Source organism: Hermetia illucens, chromosome 2 (genome assembly GCF_905115235.1).
Source record: "Hermetia illucens chromosome 2, iHerIll2.2.curated.20191125, whole genome shotgun sequence".
NCBI classification, from domain to species: Eukaryota; Metazoa; Arthropoda; class Insecta; order Diptera; family Stratiomyidae; genus Hermetia; species Hermetia illucens.
Window position 1 is genome coordinate 82,852,991 of NC_051850.1, and position 12,101 is coordinate 82,865,091.

Below are 12,101 nucleotides of genomic sequence, written 5' to 3' on the forward strand. Positions count from 1 at the left end.
TGTTCCCAAACAGTTACATACACCCCCACAATCGCCAGATTTAAACCCCATAGAACATGTGTGGGATTTATTAGAACGCAGAATTCGCCAATACGATATAACTTCAAAGGATATGCTGAAAAATGTATTACAAGAAGAATGGAATAAAATAAGTGTTGAAGAAACATCTAAACTTGTATCTTCTATGCCGAAAAGATTAAAAGAGGTCATAAAAAGAAAAGGGTATCCTACAAGCTACTGATTTGCTTTTCATATTTACTCAAATATAATTTTTTTTAAATATTTGTTTACTGTACGCAGACTTTTTCTACTGAATTATTGCGATTCTTTTAATTTTTGGCTTTATAACCTGGTTTTTGTAAGACTTATAACTTAGTGAATTAAATACACTAAAACTACGGAACTATTTGTAATGTTTGGATAATAAATTCGCCACAAAAATTAGCTTAATTTTTTTGTCTTACTAAGGAAAAGTATCATACTACTGAGTGTACGCACACTTTTTCTGCCTAGTGTATTTAAGATATCTGTGGTTTGGTTTCCCGATCATGTCTTTATTTTACCATAATTCATCTCATCTAAGCGCTCAGCAAATTATACCTCATAAGATGAGAAAATTTCCGTCAGATTTTGAGCTAAACGGCAACCCGAAATGACACCTACCGCACACACGCACCTTCAACTTCTAATTCGCAATAGTTCCATTCTCTGCCATTTCCCAAAGCTTTCTCTGGTGTGCGGTAATGAGAGAAAGCATTCCCGCCGAGGTGAATGGAATGAGAAGCCGCCGAGCGCACATTCCTCTCGCAGCAATCCCATTCATAGTTTCTGTTCCGTTCCCGTTGCTGGAACGGCGGAGGGAGAAAAAGCTCTCCTCCACTGGCTGGCGGCTGGGTAGCGATGGGAATTCTCGGAGAGCTCCAACTGGAGTTCCTATGGGATCATTTCGACGGGCAAAAGCTTTCTCGTCCCGAACGAACAGTGTCGAACAATATTTTGCGGACGGGCCTGCGGGGATACGGCAATTGCTCGTTCCGTTTCCGTGTGTCTACCCAGAGCCTACTCGTCTGGCGACGGTTCGCGGATGTTCGGCGCTGCCGAAAGTGGTTCTTGTGAGGCCGCGAAAGCGGAGATGCTTCATCTGCTTTCGAGGAAACGGCGCCCGACCAGCCGCCTCAGTCAGTCCGAAACGTGTCGCTGGTTCGTGAGTTGTCCTCGGTCGCTGTGGTGCTGCTGTGCTTCTCGACGCGGAGTTGGAAATTTGGTACCGTCGCCAGTGCTTTTGTTGAGGAGATACTCGCACTTGTGTTGCATTTTCGCACGTTCCAGTGGATCTGAAAGCACGCATTTCGTCACCCGTCCGTCTGTGAGTTCCTATCTGTCGACCGCCGTTGGTAATTTGCTGATTTACGCCTCTGGCCCGCACGTTCGTCAGCGCAAAGTAATAATAGTTGCCGTTCCTTGGTTCGTGGGGCGAAGATGAGATAACCGCTGCGCCGAGGTGGTGACCGCATTGATTCGAGTGTGGTTCGCAGCGAAAATACTCCGCACGCAGTGACAAATATGCGCGCATCCTTGGTAGGTTGCCGTCGACATCCTTGATTGGACCGGAGCCGTGAGTCTCGTCGCGATTTGGCGGTTGGAACTGCTCCTTGCGAGCTGTTGGATTCGCGAGTTGTGTTACGGTCCCGTGTTCGGTGCGTGCGCCAGCAGTCGCAAGTGCCCTGTTTATTGTTGCCGACATTATTTTTGTTTTGAACGTTGATTTACGCATTTCGCACGACCCCTCTGCTCCCGCTTCTGGCATTTCGTTTGCAGTGGCCCGACGTGGTGTTGTCTCTTGACCGGCTCTCGTGATGGTGTCCTTCATGGCTAAGTGCGGTGCTAGATTCGACGGAGGGGGCCCGGCCCGCGCGGGTTCTTTCCGACTAGTGGCTCTGGCGGTTACAGCCCTGGTGCTGGTTGCTTCCTATGAAAAGTGTTTGGTTAGTGCGAAGAGTGTCGAAGGTACTACTTTGGGACCTCGGTCACACCTCGCGACGGATGCGAAATCCAAGGATACAGCTGAAACCTGCGAAACAGTTCGAGGCTACTTTGACAGCATGAGCGTCACTTTCGAACCGGATAATGCACAAAAAGGTAGGATGTATGCCGGCTTCTCTAACCAGTCAGTACGCCTAGGGCACTTTAAGCCTTTTTAAATGTTGCTGGGGTTTTCTTCAATAGTGTCTTGGAAGGAGTGAGCAAGTTCCCAAAGGGCGCCGCTTTGTCGGTGCAGCAGTAGTGGTCGATTCCTCCTTTCCAGCAGATACAAATTTGCCTCCTAGATCGCATGGTACTCCAACGAAACCAGTGGCAAATTTCACGAATATCGTGGTGCTATTATTGGAAGAACCCCATTTCAAGTCGAGAATGCATTTATCAACTAGACTCCGTATCCATGTGTTCATACTATCTGAATCGCCTTTCTCTAGTCTCAACCCCAAAAGGCGAGAATTAACTTCTTGCAAGTGTAATCTACGAATTTTCTCACTACGCCCTCTTTTCACGTTTCTTCCTTAAACCAAGGTTTAACCTAATCTACGTTCTCGCATATGAAGTTAAGAATTCTTGAGAAGTGGCCTTCCTACGAAAAACTTGACAGGACCACTCTTTCCAAATTGACTCCTTCCGACGTCAAATGAATGCGTACTCAGGGTTCCATTAATCAACAGAAAGAAAGACTTCCTGCAATTCCTAACTTTCTATTCAATCCTTAAACCGTTGTTTCCTCTCAAATCTGTATTCCATTTGTCTTTGATTATGGTCAACGGCATAACAACCGGCCCGGTCTAAGCCTTAATAAGGAACTCCAGACATCGTCTTGCCTTCATTAATTTGTAGTGAAAATCATTTAACGATACTTCATCGCCAGGACCTCTGTTGACTGCGTTTATTGGTGCATCCATTTACAGGTGCTAAGGAGTGCTTTGCTGTCGATGACTTCAGTGTTCACTCTCACCTGATTGTTAGAGGAGATACTAGGCGGTGTTGTTATTCGTCTGGAAAGACCCTTGTTTGTTTGTGGACTGCTTTTCGCGAAACCCAGGGGCTTCAAACAACCATTACCGTAGGTCGTTACCATTGGTGTCTTTATGTAAGCTGTGGGAGCTAACGTATCGCCTGAATACGGACTCCGTCCCTACTTGGCTGTTAAAATCTCCAAGTACGGTTTTGATACAATACGTGGGACAGGCTCCGAGGGCCTCGTAGAAGGTATCCTTCTCCGACTCTACAGTGACGTTTGTACAGCGTAAACGTTGTCTTGCGCTGCTGCTTTATCAAATGAGAAACCTGTTTCCAAAGGATACTAAATCCATTTTTTGATTTTTATTTTTCAAACCCCTGAGAGTCCTTTGCGTTTAATGTTGTTTAAAAAACTGTTTGTATATAATAATTAATTATATGATATTGCGGTGAAAAATCTATTTCATTCGAAAACATACTAAATCCCAGTAGTGGATTCATTTCAAAAAGAACTATACATTTCGTTCCGTAATGAGCTAACTTGCTTTATTATCTATTTAGTTGATGATGATGATCGTATTTATATTATTGACAATTGTATTTTATTCTTATTTCCATGCGACTTATAAAAAAAATGTAGGGTCTCTAGGTTAATCGCAAAACTGTTTGGAATCGCTTGCGTCTGTGGGGATTTGTCAAGTAACTCAAAAAATCTGAACGAATCTGTTCCAGTTGTGTGGCATGTAAAAAACAAACAGTTATCGTGACGAATTGCCACTCGAGGTGAGAAATGGATCGTCCAATCGGACCTGGGTACAAATATTTCGGCACTGATGAACAAGAGAGTGATGGTGACAGTGGAGTAAACAGATTACGACGCAACAATATTGGGAAAGCTTTGGTCGCGAAAATATTATTTAGGAAAGATGGTTTGGCGGATTCAGCCAAAAAAGAGAAAACATATTGAACGAATGTCCAGCCAAAATATCGCCAAGTGGCTGCTGGGTACATTCAAGAAACTAAGCGGACTAGCCTTTGAAAGATCTAGTGGAAATTGAGAACAGCTCATCAGGGAACTAAAGGATGTGCAGTTTACGTCACCGGAGGAACGATTAGTGTCATTCGACGATTCCAAACATCCCGGAACAGGCGATCCTCATGGAGGAGTGGTTACTAAGAAAAAATGTCACATCCTTGACGTGGAAAGAGAACATACGAGTTACTCATGAAATTTTCCGGAATGTGTTTAACAGAAAGCTACCTGACTTAAAGGAAAATTTTACAAAGGAACCAAAATGGGCATGAGGGCAACTTATATCCTGTTTGTGATTCAGAATCTACATAGGCCTTTGGGCCTGCTTTCTGTGTTGGGTTTAACGGGGAACCCCTTACATGCCAAGGGGGAAGGGGAATTGTAAGAATGTTTACACAACTATTTGATATAATAAAAACTTGTTTTTCCTATTCGCTAGTGTTGATTTTTATTTTGCAAATACCGATATTTCAGGAACCACTTGTTTCCTTCATCAGAGCTAACAATTCTGCTTATGTTTTATTGAATAAGTCAAGCTAGCAAGTTTTGCGTCATCCCCAACTTTCGTACCGAAAGAAAAATATCTACATATGTATATATACATATTTGCTAGGATATTTTCCTGCAAAGGTACTATACTTGGAGAGAAAATTGACGGATCTTTTCCAGGGATGTATCTTCAGGCTTCCTTCAGCATGACAAATTGTAGTTCCCCACCTTCATCGTCGTCAGTTTGATCTTCATCACACGCCTGTGAAATGTCGTGTGAGGTAGGATCTCAGCATCAGACAGACAGACTCCCCATATTGCTATGTCATCGTCAATTCGGACATAATCTTCAAAAAAGACATCCCCCAAGGTAGGGTGATAATCCTCCTGGTAGAGCAACTCCATTTGGTTGGGAATCGATAAGAAATCCACATTTCCGAAAACAATTAAAAATGGTAGACATGCTCACACCCTTTCATGCCTTCTCAACCATCAAGATACCTGTGAGAATAGATATGGAAGGCTTATTATCGTCTTCAATGCTCTCTAGAACTATTTTCACAATCTCATGACGGTAAAAAATACTAGATGATGCCTTGATCAAGTGGATGTAGTTTTGATGGCGTGTTTAGAGGAAAAAAATTGGAGGATTGTTGTGCACTGTTCAATTGTCCAGGAACAACAAGATTCATCAAACAACTCCGTGGTCACCCACGCCTTCCTGTTCGACCAGTACGCTGTTGGGAATGTCTGGATGCCTTGCAAACACCTAGGCTGATGAGTGAATATTTCGTCCGGCATACATACTACCACTTGCACTTTCGCCACACAATTTTTTGAAATGACACCGTTCCTAATCTTAAAATTGGTCCACCACCCCTCACTGGCCATAAAATTGGAAACGTGGAGTTACTTTGCAAAGGCTTTGCCATTTCTTTTAAAATTAAACGGCCCCCAGGAACGTTTTCACTTCTACATTGCTGCAGCCATGTAACCAAACACTCTTCTAAACGAGGAAACCCACTTTTGGTAGTCCGATTTCTTGCTTCAATGGCTGCCGCATTCACTATCTTTTCCTTATTTTTTAAAATGTTTGACAAAGAATTTCAAGGAATCTTAAAATGTTTTGCCAATTTCGCCTTTTTCGAACAACTTTTAACCGCCCGGATTGCTTGTTTGTGATCCCTATTGATTCCTATTTGAACTGCAGCAAATGTTCAAATTTTCATATAGTGATAAGAATTTTAAAAACCTTGACCTATTGTGGAATTTTTGATCAACTTGTCTATTCTATTTCGCTAGAAGCCGGCGGGTCTAGTGTCGAAGTTTTTAAGCCAATTTGAAGACCCTGGTCACTTTCGGAGACAATTCCTTCTTTTTTGATTTCGAATGGAAAAGTTGGTAGTCCGTGGGCGCAAGATCCAGAGAGTATGTTGGATGCTGAAGCCCTTCTATTGGAGCTCGTGGAGAACATCTTTGCGTTTTGTGCAACGCTTTATTTACATGGAGCTGGCCTAAATGAAAATGCTTGTTAACTATTCTGTTCTTCTCGAGCACTTGCCAGTACAAGACCTTCCCAGTATTGCTAAACAATTGTGAATGTTTTCTTGCGACGGGAGTTTTATTTCACTCTTGTTTTTTTTATTTCTTGCCTCCCATGATAACTCAATACAGATATTAGGCGAAGACTGCTTTACGGTCTGCCCTGGGCAGAGGGGAGGCAGCGTTTGCCTCTGCTCTGGTAAGAAACCGTAAAGTCGTCTTCGTCCAATATTTTTAAAGTTTGGGTGCTAAGCCCTAAACGGATGGTCCATGGACAAAAAAAAAGAGGGGGTAAGTTGCTCCCCGTTTGGTTCGGCCCGACATCAAGTCGATGCGGACTTAGGACCCCGCAATCCTTAAAAAAATATCAGTACAGGTGTTTGTAACTAAGGTAACACGAGTTGTTTTACAACAATTTGACGGTAATTTCCTTTGTTGTTTTCTATAGAGTCGTATGGTACTCAGGCTCCCAAGTATATGAGTAAAATTGTTTGATCGAACGTTGTGAGAGATTGGTGTTGCCTTATTGTCCATTTTTCGGTTAGTTTACGTGTTATTTAGCGATTGTTAAGGTGAACAGTGTCCGGATAGCTGAGTGGTTAGAGCACAAGGCTGTCGTACGGAAGGTTGCGGTTCAAATCTCACTGGTGACAGTGGAATTTGTATCGTGATTTGACGTCGGATACCAGTCGACTCAGCTGTGAATGAGTAACTGAGTCAAAATCAGGGTAATAATCTCGGGCGAGCGTAATGCTGACCACATTGCCTCCTACAGTGTACTGTAGTGTACCGTTACGGTCTTGAATGAAGTGCTCGAGGCCTAGATCCAATGTGGATTGTTGCGCCAACGATTATTATTATTAAGGTGAAGAAGTTAACAGTTTTAAATACTACAAAGCATGATATGGATTTAATGTGTTTTTCTTTCCGAGCCAAAGGTCGATGTGAATTTCTAGGTATTTCGTTACAGTTTTTGGGGTTCACTCGCCATTGAATACATACGTTATTTTGGAAGCAATAATATAGGCTACACTCTAAAGGGGTTATAAGTTTCGTCTGCTTTAAATTGAGGGTGGATCATATTAGATTTGGAAATGTCAACCTAGTCATCCTTACTAATGAAAGACGTAATTAAACGTCAAAAGAATTTTCGGTCGATGTTGTTCCGATCGCTTTTTGGAACGGCTATATAATAATAATAATAATCGTTGGCGCAACAATCCATGTTGGATCAGGGCCTTGAAGTGTGTTAGAGCACTTCATTCAAGACCGTAACGGTACACTAGGAGGCAATATGGTCAGCATTGCGCTCGCCCGAGATTATTACCCTGATTTGATTCAGGTACTCATTCACAGCTGAGTCGACTGGTATCCGACACTGTCACCAGTGAGATTTGAACCCCGACCTTCCGTACGACAGCCTTGCGTTCTAACCACTCAGCTATCCGGACACACGGCTATAATCGGGAAATATATAAAAACTTCCTGTCAACCTGACAATTATCTGACAATTATCAATAATTGCTTACAGAATTTATGAAAATTCTGAAATTCTGAAATTCTTATTTCATTTGATACGCTGCTTTGTAGCGAAAATAATTTGGAATCTTCCACTTATATGATTATTGCTTCGTTCCACCCTAGCTCCGGTTTGTCACCTGCGAAGTTCTTGCGAATCGCCCTAGAATTATTTTTTTCTAAAGACAACACAAGTCGACGGAAACTGCTCAAATGCTTATTTTTTTCCGATAGTATAAGGTAATTGTTGGTGTGGTTCAAAAGCTTGTGCGCCAGATTTTTCAAGCAGAAACAAAAATTCTACAGCGGCCCGCTGCTCGTATTCACTGTTTTCATCCCTTTCGCTTCCATTTTTATCAAAACCGACTCCTAGGAAATAATAGACATCCCTCGTATCGTCATCACTCAAACTCTAAATTTGTATAATTTTTTTTTATGTGTTTTTTATTTATTTCATAAGCAGATCAAAGGTTTCTATTTCATTTTGAACTCTATTTCGCCATATAAATATTTGAAAGCGGAAAATTTCTCGTTGAGACCCTCCCCCGAATTTTGAATAGTTTCAGGCTACCCCAACGATTTCTAGCATTAATCATTCAAGATTTATGAAAAAAAGCTCCTAATAATGAGTAAGGATAAAATGGGTGGCGGTGGAGTAATGTGTGGAAGTAATGTGGGAAGGAATTGGATTCGACCGTGTGTACTCTTTGTACCAAAAATCCGATCCAGGCCAGGAATGTACAGTTCTTCAAGCTTCTTATGGCTCGTCGAAACTCTTTTTCAGTGACACCCGCAAAATTCATGCCCGGAAGAGTGGCATGGAGCATGGGATGGACCCAAAGTCCATCCCAATATTCTTTGGCTATCGTTACCGAAAACTGCACGGTATGGACGCTCTGTTGGGATTCGTTTAGTGATCTGAAAAAGTTCCACTGGTTTCTTGCGTATGGTACATTTTCAACACCTCTGGAGAGACTTTCGCTGTATTGCATTCTGCTGCCCGGGATGATTTGATTCAGCCTTTGGTGCAATATGGGGTGATAAGATGTTGTACCGGCCAAGGGGGTATTATTTCGTAGCAAAGGCGGATGAAAAAGAGGTTCATTTATCTACACTAGAAAAAGTTACCGTACACATTAATCTCGTAAATCACAGAAAACTAACTATGTTTGACAGTGGGTACGAGATTTTCTTTATTTAGCGTTGTACTTCATTTTCTCCAGACGAGCTTTCGTTCCTTGATCCCAAAAATACAAAATTTACTCTTGTCCGAAAAAATTACGCTTCTTAATGTGATCATTGACAAAGCCAATTCGTCCTTTTCTTTTAACATGAAGGGCTTTCTTGTGCGACTAGGCACGACAACCACCTTCAAAATTTCAAAACTTTTTCTGACTAGTGTGTACTCTTGCAATGTTTCTAGTGAATTATTTGAAATAATTAGACGTTTTTTGCGTTTCCGCTAGTAGTTTCATTTTTATTCGAATTTCGTGAACCGTCTTCTAGACGTGTACCGAAGAAGAGAACCAATGTTTTCCAAAATTTCGGTATATGCAAATAAAAATAAAAATACTAGCGAAAAACCAAAAAAAAATCTAATTATTTCAAATAAGAGGTTCATTTCCTCAGCCCACTCGATGGTTGCGCGAAACGGCCGAAGTGGTCGTCACAGATTTCGGCGAAACATCTGAAGTAGATGGGACCATGCTTTTGGTCACCGTGGGACATAAACGTCGAACTGCCCCATGGTTAGCGGTTACGGCGCTCTGTTGGCCATTACGGTCGCAAGGTGGGACAACCTCCGTCAGTTATCCGTACCAGATCTAAACTTTCTCCTTTTCCTCATTTTTGGTAATGCATTTTCTACCTAACTGCCAGATGTGATAATTCCTTGGTAAGTAATTTGCAAGATCACAAAGTACTTGCTCTTTCCTCGGCGACACGCTGAGATGCTGCGGTGGCCTCCAGCAATTCAGGCTGAAGCTATCTATCCCTTCTACGTCTAAGTTATTATTTATCTTATGTCGCGGTGACTAGTTTTTATTTTTATTGAATTTCGCACGGTTATATTAAGGTTCAGAGTGGTATTAGATTTTATTTTAGTTGCCTATTTATGTACAAAATAAACGTTTTAATGAAGAAAAGAAGAAATTGTTATCACTAGTGAAGTTTCTCGTTTTTGATCCTATGTCCTATGGTTCGCCTAAAGATAGCAGCTTATCGTGACACGGTGGCTCGAAACTCAGCTGTAATATTCAAGTTGGCAACACAAATGTTTGTAAATTTGATATGGTTTTAAGAGGGCCTTTTGACTGGTCGGACGACTAGAAGAAATCAAGCTTTTATGGCTTATTATTTCGGATGTTACCTTTCAGAAATCTGAATTGGAGTTGGAAATATCAATTTAAATCTTTTTTTCGAAGTAGCTACAAAGATCCTCTGTATTCATTTGTTTTAGGTTCAGTTGGATGAACCAACAGGCAACATTCCTTTAGAGAAGTTGACATCACCGTCCCTTGCTTAGTATTTTCCTTTCTTCATTCATTTGGCCCCAGCTAGGCCTGGCACATTTAGGCCTCAAACGTGTCTTGGGAGCAAATATCGCTGACAGTTTCAAACATTACTTCATTCATCATAAGTTTTTGTACTACTCGGTATGTATTAGATATGAACAAAATATTTTCAGTGTGAAATGTGGTGATCGACCATTCTAGCGGCGCCAGAAGCCTTTACAGATAAAATATTGCCAAAAGTGATGAATTGCTGGTATTCTTCCGTCTCATTCATTAGGCGGAGAAAAAACACTCGCAAGCACTTCCTCTTGAAAGTCTAATAACTATTTCTAACGGTGCGCTAGAGTTTCGCGAGCAAAAAGCGTTTGTTGAATTTCATAGGTGGTCCCGAAACGAGCGAATTTCTGATTATTGCAGGGGTGAGGAGCAAACTTGCAAGAATTTTCAAGATTGCCGTGCTCTTTCGTCACTCCCGCCTGGCGTGGAGCTTCTCGTCATCTCTTGCGAGTTCTTAAAAATCTCCAGATTCCATCCACCGCACGTATATATGTGCATACGTGTATACGGTTTAAACTTCTTCCCAACCGGGTTTCGGCACTTGGAATGGACAGAGTAAAGTGCGAGTGGATGGGAAGCGAAGAACGACCGGACGGTCCGAAGCAAAAAGTTGAAAATCAACAAAAACAAGTCTTCGAGGGGCCGAGACGAGAAGATGCTTTTTAATGTGTAGGTGGCTTAACATAAATCAATAAATACCTGCACGTTTGATCTCGGCCGATCCTTAAGACAAGGTTGGCTTTGCTCGACGTGTGCATTCTTCGAGAACTCAGCTCTTTGTCCTGAGGAATTTCGTGTACGTAAACAGTGTGCGCGGCCAAGTGTGTGTAGAACACGTTAAACAAGCCGGACGGTGACTGCACCGCTTTCGGCCATTATTCTTCTGCGCTGTGTATTTTCTCACAATTTGGAACTAATTTTATGCTTGCCAAAATAATTCTCACATTGACCAGTAAATCTGGTAGAGAATGACCGCCGGAGAGTGGTTCATAGCCATTCCGCGTTCAAAGCATGCGCGGCCAGGTAGGAATTGAGACACTTCTCAGCCATGGAACAGACCAAGAAAAAAATATAGTTCGCATTGCACAAATCGATCGCTTATCAGAGTTTAAAATGAAGAAAATAAAGTATATCAGTGTATGAGCCCCAAAGTAAAGTAAATGGATTCTCAAACACGGAGACAGTCTTCAGCGTCTTATGTAGGCTAACGACCATTTTCAGCACAACACACGATTCCATAAAATTGGGTAAGGTTACTCACGCAGACCTCAAGCACGAAAATGGAGCGGGGCCACACGCATGCTCAGTTTACAATGATTATATGCTCGCGATGGTTTACAATGTTACAAATACGAACATGTAATCGTAAGAACTTCAGCTTTGTGTACTCCAAATAAATTATCTACACAACCATTCCGAGCTGTTGCATAAGAAATCCAAAGATTTGTGTGGCGCGGCCAAATCTCGCGTTGGATTTGCATACCCTATCTACCGGGCCGCAATAAAAATCCATAAATGAAGTAGGTGTAGGTGCAATCTTTTCGCTTCTCACTTCTCGACTGTATTATATTTCCATTCATCACCTTGTATACGTTTATTTACCTGTTGTAAAAGTTACTACAGAAAGTGCTGTTTCTCGTCTCTACGTCATGGTTGTCTGTACCAACCATTGATCCGACAGATAGGTCGCCCAGGTAAGATATTGACCCAGCAGAACTCATGGGGTTGGATGTACGAAAGATAATTGTCTTGCACACTTTTTCAGGTAGCAATTTCAACCTGTTTGCTGATAACTTATCAGAGTTTTTATTGATTTTATCAATTCTTGGAAACTTTTACAAACGCCATTATTATTTATGGGCCTCAATAATACCAACTTTTGTGGTGAGATATGTAACGCCGTTTGGTGTTAAGATTGTTGAACTTGAGAGATAAGAGTTCGG

General features: G+C 41.8%; 1 protein-coding gene across 1 annotated transcript in view; it reads left to right on the forward strand.

The window, feature by feature from the left end:
• Positions 1-1,067: 1,067 nt before the first annotated feature.
• Positions 1,068-12,101, forward strand: part of LOC119647444 (division abnormally delayed protein) — a 276,981-nt gene continuing 265,947 nt past the window's right edge. The window contains exon 1 of the mRNA XM_038048367.1: positions 1,068-2,139. Coding sequence (XP_037904295.1) covers positions 1,857-2,139 — 283 coding nt within the window. The 5' untranslated portion in view covers positions 1,068-1,856. The remainder of the gene's footprint in view (positions 2,140-12,101) is intronic.